The sequence below is a fragment of the Chroicocephalus ridibundus genome, chromosome 4, assembly GCF_963924245.1.
Source record: "Chroicocephalus ridibundus chromosome 4, bChrRid1.1, whole genome shotgun sequence".
Lineage (NCBI taxonomy): Eukaryota > Metazoa > Chordata > Aves > Charadriiformes > Laridae > Chroicocephalus > Chroicocephalus ridibundus.
The window spans coordinates 11,582,319-11,601,819 of NC_086287.1; the positions used below are offsets into that span (position 1 = coordinate 11,582,319).

At 39.5% G+C, this 19,501-nt stretch overlaps 1 protein-coding gene across 14 annotated transcripts in view; it reads right to left on the minus strand.

Moving 5' to 3' along the window:
* Positions 1 to 19,501, minus strand: part of MICAL2 (microtubule associated monooxygenase, calponin and LIM domain containing 2) — a 162,700-nt gene that overhangs the window by 69,986 nt on the left and 73,213 nt on the right. For 13 of the 14 annotated variants that reach the window (XM_063331408.1, XM_063331406.1, XM_063331405.1 and 10 more), the window contains 14 exons: positions 18,825 to 18,941; positions 17,578 to 17,679; positions 15,577 to 15,732; positions 14,609 to 14,709; positions 12,666 to 12,923; positions 11,726 to 11,841; positions 10,370 to 10,496; positions 10,077 to 10,167; positions 9,834 to 9,981; positions 7,454 to 7,653; positions 6,815 to 6,927; positions 2,452 to 2,523; positions 1,689 to 1,838; positions 502 to 606 (listed from right to left, as the gene is read on the minus strand). In XM_063331408.1, the coding sequence (XP_063187478.1) occupies positions 502 to 606; positions 1,689 to 1,838; positions 2,452 to 2,523; positions 6,815 to 6,927; positions 7,454 to 7,653; positions 9,834 to 9,981; positions 10,077 to 10,167; positions 10,370 to 10,496; positions 11,726 to 11,841; positions 12,666 to 12,923; positions 14,609 to 14,709; positions 15,577 to 15,732; positions 17,578 to 17,679; positions 18,825 to 18,941 (1,856 nt within the window). The remainder of the gene's footprint in view (positions 1 to 501; positions 607 to 1,688; positions 1,839 to 2,451; positions 2,524 to 6,814; positions 6,928 to 7,453; positions 7,654 to 9,833; positions 9,982 to 10,076; positions 10,168 to 10,369; positions 10,497 to 11,725; positions 11,842 to 12,665; positions 12,924 to 14,608; positions 14,710 to 15,576; positions 15,733 to 17,577; positions 17,680 to 18,824; positions 18,942 to 19,501) is intronic. The other variant, XM_063331407.1, reaches the window with a different exon arrangement.

Genomic DNA, 19,501 nt, shown 5'->3' on the forward strand with positions numbered 1-19,501 from the left:
TTAATGAAATAAAAAACCCTGGGCATTGATATCAGGTTTTCAATGCTCAAGCTTTTGTCTTGCACATTTTTGCCAGGTTTCTCGCGGTGGAAAACTCTCTTTGCCTTATCATTACAACAGCCCAAAGCATCGAGTACACGCACAGACAAATTTTAAGGTACTGCTGTAGTTTTCATGCATGTTAAATGTAGCTATATAATTATATTTATACAATTTGGAGTCAAGATGTGATAATAAATACAGAAATCAACACCTATGCTTTTAGGGTTTTTTCCACACAGTTACTGATTCTTTCAAATAGTTTTTTCATCTGGTCAAGCAGGTGTAAAACAGCCTTAAGCTTTAATATGTTTTTCACAATTCCCAGCTAAATATACCTAGTAACTGTGCAGATTACACCCAAATATTGTTTTATATATTCTGTAGTTACACAATAACATTGAGTGCCCAGAAGTACAAGAAACGGTGTGTTTGTCAGGTGTTACCCATATGAGTTCCTACCTGCCTTTTTGGTTGAGGTGGAAGAAGACTTGGATCCTTAGGTTTAGCAAAGCGAGGATTAACAGGAGGGTCAGAAGAGAGCAGGGCTGGTCTATCTATTATCTCCTTGTAAAGCATTTTTAAAATTATAAAGGTAAAGTGGAAAAGAAAAGGAAGACAGTAAATAGGATTCAAAGATCTTTTAAGGCAGAAAGAAATAAAAGCCGCTTTTAAAGACATTTTACTGTGGAGCTTAACATGTTTCGCAGATTTTTGTCACCTACCCATTTTATAAACCCCTGCTACCATCAAAGATACACTTAAAATTCAGCACATTCAGTATTCTTTAAAAGAGGTTACGATCAAAAGGTAATGTGTTGAGGCTTCCTTCAACGTGGACAAGCAAACCTCTGCACACATACCACACGCAGAAAGCTCAGGGCACTGACAAGCAGCCAGGCAGAGTGCAAACAGCAGTGGTTCACAGACTGAGAAAGTCACTTGACATCTGTAAGGCCTACACTTCTGGAGGATTAAATATGTAAATAAACAAATGGATAAAAGCATAAAGAATTAAGCAAGCCACCACCCTTGACAAAACCTCGACACCTTGCTCATCCTTCCTTCTAGATCTTTTAAGGGGCAGATCCAAACTTAGCTGACTCAAATCATCTCACTGGCTGAAGCGTGATTTTGAGCTCATCATCCCTATCTTGACAGCATGGGATTATTTTAAAACACCACTAGTCACACTAACAACTAACGATGAAAAAGCTGTGGAACGTACAAGTATATTCCATCATGCCTACTTTATGAACAGAAATGGCAGCCGGACACATCTTGCAAAAGATTAGGTTCCCTTCTTCTGCTTTCTGAATTTTCCATAAAGGAACAGTCCACTGGTTATACAGTACCCTTTATCCATAGAATATCGGGGCGAAAAGAAAGTCCTTCTGCAATACCATATGCAGCCAGTTTAGACTTCCACACAAAGCAAAAATTCTACAGACTGGCTTACAAGAGATTTCTAGACATTGCAATTCCACTACACTTTATTAATATAATAAATTTAATTTGTATAAAGTATAGAAAAAAGACAACCCACTTCAAACACGTAACAGATCCCTTTTTTCCCCTTGAAATCTGCATCAAGTTCACAATGAGGGACTACAGTTTAATTTCAGAGATTATGTTCATCTATAACCTACCTGCCTCCGAAAAACTGTATTTGGAGCATTCTCTTCAAACTTTGCCAACAGTTGAGTTGCCATTGATTTAACTTTGTTCTGGTTCATTCCTTCTCTGCCATCACTCTGTTCTTTCCCAGCATTTGTCCCTTGGCTTGAAAAGCCTGAAGCCTGCAAGGAAACAACAAACTACGTTTTTCTCATGTTTACCTACGACACTCATGAAGAGAGAGAAAGAGGTAAAATCCTTATCAGCAAAGGGTGAAAGGAAATACAGTCTACAATATATTAAAAATTACACTGTTCTGCATGCAAAAGTCACCAAAAAAGTATTTTCTTTGTTCCCAGAGTACAGTAAAAAGTGAACATTAATTGGTACTGGTGATGATAAAGCAGAGTCACAAAGGTGACATCAGAGAGGGGCTAGGAAACAAGCTGCAATGCAAACTCTTCAAACAAAAATGTGTTTAAATAATTGAGTTGGGAAAAGGGAAAGAAAACCCCAAACAATATCTTAAGTGTTCTTGGGTCAGAAAGAACACTGTGCAGTGTTAGGTAGTAGTTAGTACTTTAGTTAGGTAATGCTGTCCTCCCTACCAAATTATTTAAATAAATTTATCTCTTCTTCAGTGCACACCACAGTAAATTCAAGGTTTTAAGGGGAGAGGCTTTTTGTTCCCACCAAGCACAAGAGGCCAAGCCCTGGCCCCCCAACTCCCAGTGCTCCTTCAGCTCTGGTGCTCATCAAGGAGCTGGATATGCATGGACACCACTGAACACCAACCTCTTCAAAGACACCAAAAAGACCTTTTCGACGTCTTTTGTTAGTCTCATTTTCTTCTGTTTTCCCTTCAACCTGAAATGGTAAAGCCAAAACAAGTTCTGTGGATTACTGCAGCAGTTACTAGATTTACCCAAGCAGTTCCTCCCAGGATATTAACTTTCACAACCAGGCAAGCATGGTCTGCCCTGTGTTAAGGCAAACACAAGTGAGCAGTGCCAGTGTGCGGTGGTCCTCATGGCACTGGCATGCCTTGTTAGGCCCCCCCAGCTCAGCAGGACCGTTTCTCACGTGAGGAGCTTGGTGGCCCTCGTGGCAGTTATCATGTACGTAAAAGCTGTCCTGTAGCCCCCGACTGGGAGCTGTCGCTGGACTCTGATGGGTGAAAAATACATGCTTGTACACTTTGTTGAACATAGGCCCTACAACGTTGGTGTTCACCTTTTCCTCTTTCAGTACTGAATAGTTTATAGCTCATAAAGCACCAGCACATCCCTGAAGAAAAAGCCATTACAGCATCAACTAGTCTGTGAATTTTAACCTAGACTACACTGGTTTTGAGATAAGTAACCCCTCACTCTTTCACTACAGCCTCCGCATCTCTTTTAACCTAGATATCTGCACGCAGATCACGTGTTCCCAGTGCAGACTTATCTCATTTTTTGGAGCAATTATTGTCTACCTTAAAGGTCTGTCTCCCTTGTAGGGTTCCCTTCCCTGACTATGTCTTTACATAACAGTACTTAGGCAACCACATTGCCTATTTTGTGCTCAAGCTATGCACATATTTCATTATTTTACTGAACTAGAGATTACACAAATAAATAATACTCCACATCCAGCCCGCACGAATTTGCAAAATAGTCAATGCTTAAAAAATTGTGTCAGTTATTAAATTCAGTCTTGAAGATTTGGTACAATGGATATTTTTTTTTTTGTCTGATAAATGTCATGCTAGGTTATATTTTATGAACAATAAACTACATTCCACTTATTTGCATTTGCCAATGCTGTAACTTAGTGATTGCTCAGCCAACTTTAAAAAAAAGAAACAAGAATAAAGAGAGAAAGATCAAAGAATACAGGCTTCCTTTTTACATATACACTGTTTGTAATAAATCATTATGCAGTGAATAGAAGTAATCCCAAACAACTTCTGGGCAAACACAAAAAGAATCAGATGACAATATTTTGATTACTTTGTATGCTTTGGTACATTGTCCTTCATGCAGCAGCTCTCAGTAACCTAGCTTTACTCTACCTATAGTCATGAGTCTACCAAGGAGGAGTAAACAACACTACAGCACAATGTATTCTGCATAATAATCTGTACCACATAAAAGCAGAATTTGCCTAAGTGAATGGAACAAACAAGACGTTGCCTTTCAAAAATCGTACATAAAGGACTTTCATTAACATATTTACAAAGAAGTGAAAGACAAAGCAATTTAATTGCCTAGCAAAACTCCAAAAAAGAGGACTGTGCCCTTTATTGTGTAAACACCTCCATTCATTTATTAGTCTGGAGCACAGGAAATCTCAGTTCCTCTCCAGCCTGGCTGACACTCGTAGGAGAATGGAAAACATTATCCAGCCCAGCACATGCTGCCAGGACGGCTACTGCCACACCAGCTCCAGGCCCCCGCTTCCTGGGCTCTCACAACCTGTGCCCAGATAAGGGTCCCTCTTCCAGTCAAACAAAAGGGCAAACTAGATGGTACGGAAAGTTTAGCAAGCAACACTGTAACCCGGCTGTTTTTTGACTCTGTGATACATGAGTGCTCTCCTACAGTCATACCCAGATAATGCTCAGCACCACTTTTGCAGGGGAAAGAACCATAAAACTGAAGCCGCAGCCAAACTCGTAACTCAAGCAGTTGCTTTCCAAGGAGCTTCATTTCCTAGCTAGTTTCAGGCGGTTATGGCACTCGCAAGTCTCTGTCCTAACCCGAGTACTGTGTTTCTTGCTTAGTTTCACGCCCCATCCATGACAGGGCTGCAAAGCCTCAACAAAACAAGGTCTTGACAGTCCCGCTCCTCAAGCTGATTTGGAAAATATCACTTCCACTTCTTATTTCAAATGAGCCCCTGTGGTGTGAAACCAAAGGGGCCCGTCAAGCAAATCACCTCATGCTTTCATGTAGTGCCAAGAACTATACCTCCTGTTATGACAGAAGGCTTATTTCATGATGAGAGGTTAGTCAGAGGGCTGTCCAGCTTAGTAATGGAAAGCTCTCCCCACTACTAAAAGTCTATTTACCTCTGCAAATAACTCATGGAAAAACAACAACATTGTGGTCATGAAAAAGGTTTTTCTTTTAAAGAAGTCACCCACAAGAAAAAGCAATGTTTGCTTTGCCTACTTGGTTTCTTGCTGCTCAGTTAGCCGGGAAACATGTCACTTGGTTTTGTGTATATGTGGGTGGCAGGGAAAAGTTATTTCCTAACAAGGATATATGAGGTTACTGGGCAATGGACTGTCCACAGTTTCTGAAAATGTGTTTGTGGATGGAAAACATTCAAGACGTAAGCCAGTGTAGGAAACGTGGAAATTCTGAAGTAATTCTTCAGGTAAAAAAAAGAAAATATAAAAAAAACCCCAACCACATTTCTATCAAAACTGAGAAGATAAGATAGCAAAAAATTTAAAAAACAGTATGTTAAAATACTGAGAAATGCAGTACGTACATGTACACCTGAACTTTTATTAAGGACATTGAATTCCAAAAGCAGTAGGAAACCTGTACTTTTCCAGGCAAAAATTTAGAGTCTCTGCATAGGTATAAATGAAGCAATACAGTTAAGCATTAAGGAGGTCTGTTTCAAACAGAAAGGAAAAAAAAAAAAAAAAAGAAAAAACCATCAAAAACAGAGACAGAGCTTGAGATTCATGATAGTAGATACAGAGATTCTGGCTGGCCCAGGAAACTCGAAACCTGGAACAGTTTTGCAGTAAGCTGTGTTTCAGAAAATGCAGAAGTTACATTCATTTTGGTGGGGAGTACATGCTGCCGTCTACCTTGCACTGGTTAACCTGGACTCAAGACACTGGTGCCTCTGAGCCAGGTTGTGCAGACACTCCTCATTTAAATTGAAGTTAAAATGAAGGTAGGCTTGGCTGTGAAAGCAAAGCCCCTCCTCAAGGTCTCCTTTCAGAAGGGGAACAAGTTAATGAATAGGCAGAAGGTGAAACAGTTTATTACTGAATAATTTCAGTAGAGAAACTTTTAAATTAAATCACATAAAACTTTTGAAGTTATAATCCATTCAGAAACACACAGACAATACTCTCACTGCCCACAGTCCTATGCCAGACAGCATTAACTCAGGTCTCCATAACCCTTCAAGGCCCTGGAGTCTTTAATGGCAACATGTATGGGCATGGATGTGTTTCATACAGGAACATAAAGAGAGTGTGTCAATAAGTTTTCATTAATAAGTGACTGAGAGACAAAAGTACATCTGTATGACTAAGACACCATTACCTCAGAGTCTTGCTAGTCAACCTGCCCACCGCTTGTCATCGTTGCAGGCTTTATGCACCTACAAGGGTTTGAAAGCTTCCCTCCAGAACCTTGGCAGCATCCAGAAACTGTTCAAATCACTGCTTTCATTAAAAAACAGCACTCCGTCTCAATCAATAACTAATCTAGCATACCAGCCATAATTTGAACTGCTATATAATATTATGGCTGTATATTTAATTCCAGAAATATAGGTCTATTTTTCTTAAAGGTAAAAATAGCCCAGAAAAATTCTGAGTTCCACATCTCAAAAAAAACCCAAAAAAACCCAAAAAACCACACACCACAAAACCAAAGCCCCCAAAATAAAAAGCTTAGCATCTAGCATTGCACAAAACCTCCTGAAAAAACTTTTTGAAAAAATTTCCAAAAATAAAACATAAAATACAATACACATAATGGAGCCAAGATCTCAAATATTTCAAGTTGAAAGCTTATAAACACACCAGATAAAACATCCTCCTCCTCTCCCTTTTACCTACACTGAAGAAGATTGACAAGGACAATGGATACGAATTCTCCCCAAGTACACCCAAATTCTCACTATGATTTGAAATTTTGCATTTAGGGAGAATGTTTAACTGGGACTATTATTAATGCTTTGGGAATTTGACACTGACACTGCTTCAGTTATCCTTAAAAACATCATGATTGAGTGTGCATGTGTGTATTAGCTTTATTTACTGTGAAATGCTTTACTTTCTTAATATGCTCAAAAATCTCCTTCTACAGGTCTTTTAATAGTAGGGTATATACAGACCCCTTATTTCTGAGCCTGACAGTTTATTTTCATCTTTTTAGAGGAGAAAGATTTATAGGGCAAGTCTTCCTTCACAACTTACCTTTGGTACTCGCTTTCTTGGTAAAGTTAAATTGATATAATTATTGAAGATGAAGTTCGATGATTTTGCTGAACAAAGATCATTATTTTCTCCATTTTGCTTGTCACCAGCATCTGTTCAAAAAACAACTGCTTAGGATACTTATTCAGATTTTTTTTTTTTTTTTTTTTTTTTTTTTTTTTAAGTACTAACTAAGCCAGAACTTTCTAGTTGAATGTTGGTAGCAATTATATATAAGAAACCCAGGCAAATAAAAGTATATACATACAATGTAGGGTGAGTTTAAAAAAGGAAGAGAAACACCCAGGAATGGACATGCCGTATGCAGTCATCCTTACCAGAGAATCACTCTAATGACCTGATACATGAACTTCATGATGTCAAGCAGCAGTTATCCAGCTGCTCCTGTTCTCTGAAACCACCAAGGACCCACAAAACCTTGGTCTTCAACCAAGTTTTTCCCCCTTTCCTTTTTTAAGCACAAGGTAACTATTGCAGACAGAAGCAGGCATGCTCGCATGCCAGAACAGCTCAGCCGGGAAAGAACTCGGCTCAAGAGCAGTGCTTGTAAGCAGCCCGGATGAAGTGCTCCTGCTCCCCAAACTCGCAAGAATTAGGAGGAGACTGGGTTTGGCTTACCTACTGCCCGCAGAGGTGTGCCTCTGAACAGTTCATAAAACTTCGAGAGGTACATGACCATGCTGAGCTTGTCAGGCTCCCCGGCCGACCCCACCTCCTTCCCCGTGGTCACAGGGGGGATCCCAAACTCCTGCTCAGCAACATCAAACGCCAGCTGGTTGTTTTTGACAACGTCCTCTTCATTCAGAGCATCAAAGTCACTGCAGGGACAACAGACTGGCGTCAACAGTGGTTGCTTTCTGCTCCCCTCGGAAGCACACAGTGCTCCCTTGCCCGCTGGAGAGGTGCAGAACAGCATGAATGAGGGCACAGGCATTTCACTGGGTCAAAGCTACGGAGTCTACACAATGCCAAAAGGTAAGAGTCTCATAGAAATCCCATTATTACAAATCCTGGCTTTGCCAGAAATGTAATTTAAAAGCAATTGCACTGAACTGGATTTTGATGTAGTCCCATGAAAAAGGATTCCCTTATTTATGAAGAAATGCAATTCATCCTCAGAAGTTCCAAGAAACCTTTTTTTGTCTCCAAATACAGCTGTAGTACTACAGATTTCACCTGTTAGCAATTGACTTTTTAGTTTCAATTAGTTCTATAAATCATCAGAGCCAGGAGGAGTAAATTTAGGCTAGCATTTTATGAAACAAACATGTTATATGTGTGCACGTACATGTGCACAGGCATAACCTTTCTTTTTAAGGTGTTACACACAGTTTGAATGATGACCTATGTGTCTATGTCATAACTGGATTTAGCAGTGCACTAAATAAGTACATCACACATCTGGAACTGTGTTATCCATTCTCTAATCCATTTTCTATGGGACTTATTCTAGGACTCTGATCCCTTGAACGGCTTCCAAAATTCATGATTAAAATAAACATGTGAATAAATTACAAAGCTCCAGGCAGGGTAGTTTCTTTCTCCTCATAAGGGATGTGAGGTTTGGAACCCCGAAGAATTCCTCTTTCTCTCCCTCCCACCCACACGCTCTGCCTATTTTTTCTGGTGCCAGGGGGCTTGCCGGCAGCCCTCCACCCCAGCCCTGCCCATAGGCAGCTGCCTCTCTTGCCTGCCCGGCTTTCATCTGTCCAAGTCCTTCAGCACTCCCATTTAACACAAAAAAGCCAACAAGATCCGAACACAACGTTAATTAAACAGCAGGAGGTCTGTTAGCTCAGGAAGATAAATCTATCAGCTTTCTAGAGAGAGCAGTGCTTAAAAGATGCTTTCCACAGACAGCAAAAATGACTTTGCTTTCTGTACTCTCTCTCCCCCACTCATATCCACAAAACCATCCATAATTCCCTTTTTTTTTTTTTTTTTAAACTAACCCAAGGCAAAAAAATATCTTACTCTTACAATCTTAGCTCTTCCTCTGGCAAAGCCGTACAAACAAGCACCCTGGGTATCGCTCCTATTTTTTACAACTTATCACACCTCATAAAAGAGCTCAATCATTTCTTTCATTTATCCATGATAAAGGGAGGCTGACAATAATTCATTCGTGACTCCTAAGTCTGTGTAGGAAGGCAAGAGAATGCATCCACTGAATGCATCTAAGAGAATGCATTTTGGGGACTGGTGAGAAGACAGAAGAGTGAACCCACCACAGACTGCATCAAGCCAATTCCTGACACCTGTTACGTATCCACCCTCCTGCATCCAACTGAGGAACCCTACAAAATGTTCATACATAAGAAGTCAGGTCTTGTAGGGTTGGACCCCAGAAACACTGTCAAAAGAAGAATGCTGGCTTATATTCAATCCCTAAAGCAGTAAATTTTCAAGGGCCAGCCCTTGCTGCATAGCCCACATGCAAGGGCATTGCGCTCCTCTGGACAAAGAGCTGTGCAAAACCATCACCTCCTGTGCACCTCCATGGCCCAACGTTTCCCTACGTGACTGTCACAGCAACCACTACAACACACTGAGAATGGTTCATTTAAGGCTTATCCAGGTATTTCTGTAACTCATGACAATGCCGTTATGGCTGTGGTTTTAAACGTGCACTAAAAACCTGTCTCCAGAGACCTGGGAATGCAACCCTCACATTCTCCAAGCATTGCAATTTTTGTTTTAAATAGCCATGTGACTCCCACAAACATGATCATAAGTCATAAGGTTTAAAACCTTCCCAGCTCTTTGAAAGCATATATATTTCATTTTAAATGGCATGCAAGGACATAAAGAAAAAACAAAGCAAAAACAACTCCACCCTCTTCATACCCTAAATCTGGCAATGGTGTGCAACTCTTTGCAAAAACCATCAACAGAAGGGGACTCTGAGTACTACTGTTGTTCTGGTTGGTCTTACACTATACTTTGGTAAATGCTTAATATTATCCTACACTCAACAAGATCTACAGATGTCACTTACATGAGGTCTGGTCTGAAGCGATGGATAATTGCACACAACGCAAGGCCGCTTTTCCAGGAGGTAGTCAGGTCTGTGACATTAACGTTACGGTACCCTTCTGTCTGTTTCTGGCACCAGGTCAAAAGCTTGTTAGGTCGAATATCTGACTCTGCGGTTACAGTGGACAGCAAACATTTTGATCAGTTTTTGTATGTTCAGAAGGCTACAAATAGTAAGCCACAGCAAACATGAGATGTCACATACCATGTCTTGAGAGATTCACTGATCTTCTAATGGAGCTCACTCTTTCAAGAGGACATTGTTGTAACTCATTGGTAACATATAATTGTCTCACCTACAAGTAAAAGTGATTAGCAGCATAATGTTAGGAATGCTTGGAGAGAAAAAATGAGTTTTCTTTCTAGGTTAACTATATCAACAGCTGATTGTAAATTAAGGAGTCTCCTGAAGATTTTGTTTACGCATTACTTGCGGCCCTATTTCTTCTAGACAAAAAGTGAACCATGATTTCACAAGCAAACCTTTTAAGTACTGACCTGGTGAGGTCGAACACAGCTTGAGTTCAAGTTCGGGTATCTTGTTCCTGGGTCAATGGTATACTGGTCGAAGTTCTTGTTAATATTTTCAGGGGTAGTCTGAGGCAAGAGTCGATAAATGCTCTCTCTTATAGAGAAAAAAGATGCAAGAGATATTGATTAAAATAAATATTTCTTATATAGAGAGTATTTTATTTTTTGCAGCTACCTGCACCTTGTTTTCATTCTGCTAGGACAAGCGTTATGCACTAAGTGCAGAATGCATCCATCCCATTTCTCATCCCTGCTTAGCAGGAGAAGGATGCCAGACAGAAAAAGCACAAGAAAAAGACAGACTCTTAGAACTTATGCCCGTATTTTCCTGAGGCAGGAAGCAAGCAAGAAAAAAAAAAGAAGGAAAAAAAAAAAAAGGAGGTTACATCATTCAGTCATCTGGTTTTGCTTTAACCTCCACCCAAGGAGTAACTTCTTTGCCACATAACAGCATTAAATCCCGTCATTCTGCAATTCCTATAACCACCACAGCCTTTTTTATTATGCTGTTCAATTTTCCATGCGAGACTATGCTGTGTTTGAGTCATCCCACAGGCTTCTATCTTAAAACTCAAAGCACTGTACGTTGTAATACTTCTACTTGCATTACCACAACGATGACTATTTCTGTTATGTATCTGCCCCGAAACAGCCTGGGCAGCTGTAGCGGAGCAGGGCAGTTGCCATCAGGACCCAAGCCTGCAACTTCAACCATCAGACCATGGCAACACCAGGATCGCTGATGCACTTAACAGCAGATTTTTTGCTCTGGTCAAAAAGACATCACATAGAGAAGCTTATGATGCAGCATGATAGCAATTCCCTTTTGGCATACATTTATCAGCCTAAATAAAAAGGGCATCAGGGCTACTAAGCTAAAATGCAGAGTTGAAAATCACAGGTACCAATTATGAAAGCTGTTCAAGTATTTATTTAGACTTGTTTCAGGATTATTTTTTTTCATTAAAAAAAACAAGGTGCTGAAATGGTTGGAGGGTTAGTCTTCTGACACAAGACACCTTTGGTTTGTTGCCTTAAGGATCACACTTAATTCTAGTCCTTGGTGATTAGTAAATTTGTGATTTAAACCCATGTCATGCACATTGCTGGATCTCTGCATCAGTGTGCAGGAACTTACAGAGCAATGTCCTGCTACTACTGTAAATTGTTCAGTAACCTAAAAGAATGGATAATTTCAACCCAATGCCACTGCAGTGAAGCAGAATATTCCTCCTGTTGGCTTTCTGAATTGCACTGCCTTCTACCAATACTGCAACTCTTTAAAACACTAGAAATGACGGAGAAGATAAAAGCAGCACTCACCGCTCAGCAAGGATTTCTAATGGGGGTTTTCCTTGAGCCCAGCTCCGCACCATCCATGCTGTATCAAAAGCAGCTAAGAAACCTCTTGCACATCCAGTACCCATTGGCCAGAAGGGCTGTAAGAAGCATTTACATTTTACTTCCTTGTATTTATTAAGCTCTTATTACACAAGTAACCTGCAATGTGAATTTGGAGTCTAGGGTTTCACCCTGCCTTAGAAACATAGCCCAGAAAGAGTTAAAATACAACATAGCCAACTCTTGAAGTTTTTAGACATTTCTCTCCTCCAAGTCTTAGGTAATGAAAAAGACTGCTTTCACTTTTTCTTTTTTTAACTTCTATATTTAAAAATAAATTTCTTAACATCAAAAGGTAAAGGCTGAGAAAAAAAAAAAAGACTCAATACTCAATAATTAGTCAAGGAAAAAAACGGAAAAAAGATGCCTTCTCATCTCCCAATTTTGCTTTGGACTGATCTTTTCAAACACTTCAGACTGTCAGCATGAGTTGACATAAATAATATTAGTTGCAACATACACTCTTCACTTCAGAAAGAGAACATATTAAGGCAAAGAAGCTGCAATAAAAATCAGGACCAAGTTTTTCTCCGTGATGGAAGTCAGGAAAATTATGCCATGCACCCAAGCTGAGGACACAAAGCTCTCAGTTTTCAGACAGAAATACAACTTGCATGAAGCAAAACAGGATCTCAGCCAGAGACTGCCAGCCAAGCATTAGTTATGACATTGACTATGGCATAAAAAAAGAGAACAGAAAAAAAAAGTCTATTCCAAAGAAGGTACCATTCTTTCAGGACACGTAAGAGAAGGCAGTTTGTTTTGGAGGGTAGACTGAATGGCTGGATTAAGGGTGAGGTGGGGGGCGGGGGGGGAGAGAGGGAAGCACAAATGACTACTTGGAAGACATTCCAAGATATACCTCAAGCAAACTGTCCCCAACAAGTGCCACCAGGAGCTGATGTCTGTGCCTCTCTCTCACTAGTGCAGCATTTTCTGATGCATACATGGAAGTAAAATCAAACATTGCTACATCTGGTTGCCCATAGTGATTAATTGCGAAATCCAAGGAAGGCAGTTGGTAATTGGTTGCAAAGTCAGCAGCTTCTCTGGCGTAGGACAGCAAATTGCTCTGGTTCACATTTTCCCCACAGAGGAGCAACTCAGTGTCAATATAGTCCTGCAAGGAGAGAAGCACATAGGATTAGATACTCCAGCCATCCTCTCTGGGTTGGAGCATTGCAGTCTCAGAACATCAGAGTGGCAACCATGCATCTCTCAGCATAAAAAACCAAATGAGATTTGTCATCTCCTCCAAAAAGTTACACATAAACATAGGTTACTGGACTGCCCCAAACAGGAACTCTCTATGCCAACACTGAATAAGCAGCTTTATTTGCAATAGAAGATTATTGTGCCTCCCATGTCCTCGGTTATGTGTCAATTCTTTCATAACATTACTTCCCTCCCATCAAAAGATGTTATCATCATTGCTGCAATGCTTTTTTGCATGTGTGTGCACCCCACATCTGAAACCACACGAGAGCAGAAATACCAATGACATAACATGCAGGTCTCAGCCTGAAGGTTTGATATAGCATCTCAGTAACAACACATTCAAGCTTGGGCTGCAGAACCTTTTCTGTTGTTCTGGTTTGGGCTGGTATGGGGGGTTTTTTTGGCCAGTGCGGTGAAGGACCCTGCCTTTACAGGTCATCCTACTTAAAGCCAGCGACTATTAATAAGGCAGTTTCTATTTACAGGTTAATCGTGGATGAGACCCCTAATCGCAGGGATGATACCACAGAACCGCTATTAGCCCAGTTGTTTTAGACAGACTGTTCCCCCCGCCCCAGACCTGAGCAGTTCAGGAAAACAGCTCTGACGGGCAACAGCTGCTGCTCCTCTTCTCCACACTCCCCACATATCCCCTGGGACTGCCCGCACCTACAAACACCAGCCCCTCAACCCCAGGGCCCACCTCCCACTCCACCCCACTACTGCTGGGGGCTGCCACCCTTCCCCTCTCCTCCCCTCCAGTTAGGCACAGCCAGCACCCCCATCCTCCAAAAGAGCAGGAAACCGTGGCACAGAGCTACATGATCCAAGCAGTCCCATCAGAATAGCTTCTTATAGCTCCCCACAAGTACTTCCTTCGGGGAAATTATACTCAACTGTTTTGGCACTGTCTTACTTTGCAAGAAAAATTGACCTCTCCTGGGTTTCCAGGAAGAGAAATTTAAATGGTGCCAAAACACTTTCTAGTAACAAAAGAAAATAAACCCCTACATCTTACAGGAGGAAAAAGAAGAAGAAAATATTAAAAAAAAAAAAAAACAAGAACAAAAACAAAAAAAAAAACACGAAAAAGGCCTCAAAGTCCCAAATACCTTTGAAAGTTCAGGCCATCATGTTTATAGCCTCCTTCTGTCATGTTTCACCCACTTTGGAGAATTTGCAATTTAGCCTGCGATAGGTTTTAATGCTTCCTTATTTGCCTGATAAAATTGGGCATAGCTGTGCTAAGTTCACCTTTAAATAAATGAGGTTTTAATTTTGTGGCGTGAAGACCACATCATGTATTTCCAAGATGAGTCAATCAATGTATTTCCCATTTCAGCCCATTTCAGACATGGCAAATTTAGGAAGTATTGTTTTCAGTTCTCTACTGAAACTTTGTGCTGACTGGAGGGAAGAACAAACAAACAATAAAGGCAGAGTAAGATCTAAGTGATCTGAGCTTTAATTGAGTGATCTCGTAAGTCTATAAACACCCTCTGTAACATGTAAAAATATTTATGCAGACGTTCACACTTATTCTGTGCCAAGTAAGTAAACAGGGTTTTAGCCAGCATTTTTACATACATTAATAATCACTCCTTTGTCCAGAAGACTCTGCTTTTTTGCTGTCATCACAAAATAATGAGTGCTATCTTTATAGTAAACAATATTCTCCAAGTCAATTCCTGAAAAGAGATAATACATTTGTTATCAAGTACAGTGCACTGTGTCATTTACAACAACACGTCATCGATCCCCACAGGTGCGTTTCCTTTTTGGGATACGTTCACTTTGCCAGCTGGGATGAAGCATTAGTGGACAAGATGCCAAAAAACAAAACAAGGGAGGAGATTGGCCTTATCCCACAGAGTTTGTCTCGCATTATTTGAAGTTATCTAGCAACCTTTTATGGAACAGCCAGTTATCTACAGCCTTAACAATTGGGTCTAATCAGGAGGTTCGTTTTCAATAATAATAATATCATCAGCTGTAAATCAAGAATGGAATTGTTTGTACTGACAGTGGATACAAATATTCTGAAACCCCTTTCCATAAAGATGTATTTCACAGTTTATATTTCAAGTATTTATGGCAGATTCCTGTCTAGTTCTTTTCAGTTTATCAGATCTACACATCAAAAAGCAAGAATAAACTCCTCCCAGAAGGGCAGAGCCTTTTTCACAGGATTTAAGCTGTTCAGTATGTGAACAGATACAAACAAAACAAACCATGTCTTAAGGGAAAACTCTGGGCACTGAAAGTGCTCTTCTAAATTTGTTCAACATAGCAGACATTTTTACAGTTGACAAAAATTTAAACATTAAAACAAGCTATGATGTGGCAACGCCCAAGCTAAAAAAAATAAATCTCACTGCACCATAAAAGGACACCTCCATCTGCAAGATTCTGACATCAACAGCATTTTATCACTTGGTTTTTTTGTACAATATATTTAAATTGATGTTAATAGGAACAGGAAGGTGGCCTGGCACATAAAGAGTTGCTCTACTGCCTCTTGTATTTGGTTGTGGAAAAAATGAGGATGCACTCACCCGTTTCCTCTTTAAGGTCCTGGAAGAACTTTTGATTGAAGATGAATGCAACACCACTGATTTCTTCTACCTTGGCTTCTGCAGTTGTATTTCTGTTTATAAAATTGGCAGTGATAGCTATAGCCAGCTTTCCACGAAACTCCTTCCTCCTGAAACCTGGTAAGCAAAGAAAAGAATTAAAAACACTGGAAACTTCACATTGGACTTTCAGGGAGGGTCAGCTCAAGGCAGCCTGGTCTCTTTCCTACGTTTAGTCCCACACTTCAAACAACACACCACCAGCAGATTCCATCATTCCTCCAAAATTCCCTTGAATGCAAACAGTATTTTCTCCCCACTTCCAGCTGTAAAACTGGAGCCGTACTGCATTCAAGATAAAGTCTCATAAAAAAAAATATAGGTCTGGAGTGGAACTATGGGAAGAAGTTGAACATGGGAAGAAGTTAAGGACAAATGATGACTAAAGAAAAACAGATTGGAAATAGAGCAGATCAAATTTAATGGAGGGAAACATTTTTAACAGACTAAATAGCAAATAAGATTTGCGTTATATATGTAGTAAACGGCTTATGAAAAAACATGCAAGAGATCAGCAGTCAAAAGCAGCAGAGAAAGATCTGAAAAACAGAAACCTCAATGAAAGTGCTTAGGTGCCCACGCTACCAGCTAATGAGGTTTTCCAAAGATATTAGGCGTTGAAAAATGTTCAATGGCTTAACTGTTATATTTCCAAGGGAAGCCTGACTGCAAAGTTACTTGCTCTCTCACTCCATCCGAGCTTCCTCTTTTCAAAGAAGAAGCCCGCTAAGCCACAATCTTGCAATCACACGCTTAAGTTTTTCCCTCTGCACACTCCCCTTATCCGTAAGTAAATTGTGAAGTAGGACAGAGGGTCCTCAGAGCTTTTTTAGCCAATTGCAGATGACTTTTCAGAGGATACACGTATTTTCAAAGAAGAAATAAGTCAGCTCTGAATTTTTGTCTCGGTGCTTCTTGATATGCTCTCATTACTTCATTGGGATAGATTTAATATAACAATACCAGCTTCTGTATGTTCATAATCTTCATCTTCAGTGCACCAAACATTCCCTTCAATCCTGCTACTATGATAACAGTTAACTTCTCAATGAAGTCTACAGCTGAGGTACGAATAATTTCATTTTCCTGGTATCTGACTATTTAAACAGTCCTTTATGGGGTATAGCTGGACAATAGCATGGGGAAATTTTTAATAGAGCATTATAAGGAATTAGCTGTAAGCATCTTGTAGTCAGCAGACATAAGAATAAGCAGACAAACTACGAAGCTAATAAAAGAAAGGAAATAGTGGACTCAAACTACATGGAGATAATGAAAGCTATAAGGGACACATATAATTAAATAACAGGTTTGCTCATATGATACAGGAGCAGCTTGGCAAGTGTCTTGCTAAGGAGGACAGCTCAGGTGGTCTGAATTCTCAGCAGTGACTCAGGTTCAAGAAGCATTTCCCCGCCCCCACCTTAGCGTTATTTATTATCTTTTGGTATCATTTCCAAAGTAACTGCTTCTGAAGTTACATCACCACTATAAAAGAGCGATACCTCTGATGCCTTCATTAAATAACTGGCAGTCACGTTTTGGTCATTGGTTCAAACATGTAGTGCAAATTTACAGCACAATAGCAAAGACTGTGCAATTCCTGACACGTATCTTGTCAGCCTCCTTAAAGTTAAATCATCATATAATTACTTAACCTTGAAGCAAGCCCAATGGCATCATGATGCACTTTGTAGGCAATGTAGATACACAGTGCTGAAAATTAGTAATGACAGTAAATGTCTTTATTTTGAGCTACAACTTAATAATAAAAGCAGAAGATACCACATAAAAAAAAAAAGTTTTCACACAGACTTCAGTGGATTGAAAGGTAGCCTGTTGCTTTGTGTTCTCCTCTGACTTTCAGGCCTTCTAAAATATGCTAAAGACCATTAATAAAGCCAAAAGCACACATTCACCTACCTTCTAATGTGTTCCTGCGGCCATCTGCACCAATAATAACATCAAATTCATACTCTGACAAAGGGTGATCCACGGGGAGAAATTCAGCCCTCCAACCTATCTCTAAAAACACAAAGAATAATATTTATTCATTCTTCAGTAATACAATTGAGAAGCGATTTCAGAGTCTGAAGAAAGGGCACTAAGATAAATGGTCCATTTCTCATTTCAGTGAGCTGAATTCTGCCTTGGTGCGATGGAGGGAAGTTCTGTTGCAGTCAAAGTTACGTTCAGGCGGTATTAGCAAAGTGTCAAGCTCATAAACTGACAATAAAAAAAAAAAAAAAAAAAAGGGGAAACCTTCATTTGGATAACTTAATGCACTAAAATTCCTCTCAGACCCATATCCCAAGAATATGTTTAAGTACTTCATTCTCTCAGAAATAGCCCCACAGTGACCTTATCAGGACACATGGTTACAGCAAGGAAGGGCTGGGTATTAAAAGAAGAAACATAGCATTCCATTGTCTATACTTTTAATTGTCTTCTAAACAGAAAATTAAACGAAAGCATACTCACAAAGCAAAATTTAAGTTTGTATTAACACAAAGCTGATTATGTGAAAGTGTTTGTATTGTCCATATTTAAAATTTATATATGTTTTAACTACTTAAAACAATATATTTATTCCACTGTCACTATATGACCATTTAAAGAGAGACAGCACAGTATTTTAATTAAAGTGAAATTTTAAAATACTCTATTCCTACTACACCCTAAATACTAATCTTAAAAAAAATTAGGAAAAAAAAAAAAGAATGAGAAATCTTTCTGTATTTTGTTTAAAAATCTTGCATAAAATGACTGATAAGACTCTGTGTGCCACTGGGAGTTATATCGAATGTGAAAGCAAAATGAGGCCCAGGGAGCTTAATCCATCCTCAATATTTATATTATCAATCAAAAATTGTTTTTGCAAGAAGATACCGAAAAGCCACACCAGACTCCCTACAAAGCCTCAAACCCATGCCAGAAGGCATAGTGCAAAACCTCAACTTCTCAGAATGGGTTATATTTTAAGAGTTATCAGTGCTTTATCACAATGATACTTATCATCCCTACAACTGCATATAGCAATCCTAGCTGAGTAAGAAGCACAAAAAACTCACATTTTTTTAAACCAAATTCAACTGCCTTGAATGATTTCATATAATGCCTGACATAAAAAGAAGTTACTGTGAACAGAACTACATTATGATAAACAATACTTTGGTTTTCTTGATCTTCAGGAGGTTCCAGGACTTTCACGAATTCTAGATTCACATGGATTTCAACTCCTAGTATAAGTGCAACTTTGAAGAGGATAAGTTGAAGTTGTCGAATACCTGTAGACAGCAAGTAACAAAGATCTATTTAATACGTAAGTAATCACAGCTGCTACCAGCATGCCATCCAACCGATATTAATTGTTAACAGAAGCATGCAGCGTTATTGTTCCCCATACTGTGACAAACGCAAACCTAGCAACCACCACAGGATGTTGTTCTCTTCTGGCTCATTTTCCTCTTGCAGCACAACCTCATGGGTAATAACACTCATTTCAGTAAGTTTCTTAGAATACTTTCTTAGAGCTTTCCTTCTTAGCAGATCCTTTAAATATCATTAACCAATATGTTGACAATTTTGGGATAGAAAATTTTACAGCGTATTTCCCTGTGAAATATCCCACTATTGTGTATTTTCTCATTAGATTAAGGGTTGTGTCTACCTTCAACATACTAGAATGAATATCAATATTCTTCATACTTCGTAAGAAAAACCTATTGTTTAACAAATGCAGATTAACAAAAAAGCTGCTCCATAAGACTGTCGATTTGTTCAAATGCCATCTTGCAATGACACCATTATTTTTCCTTGGGGGGTGTGCATGTGTGTGACACACTCA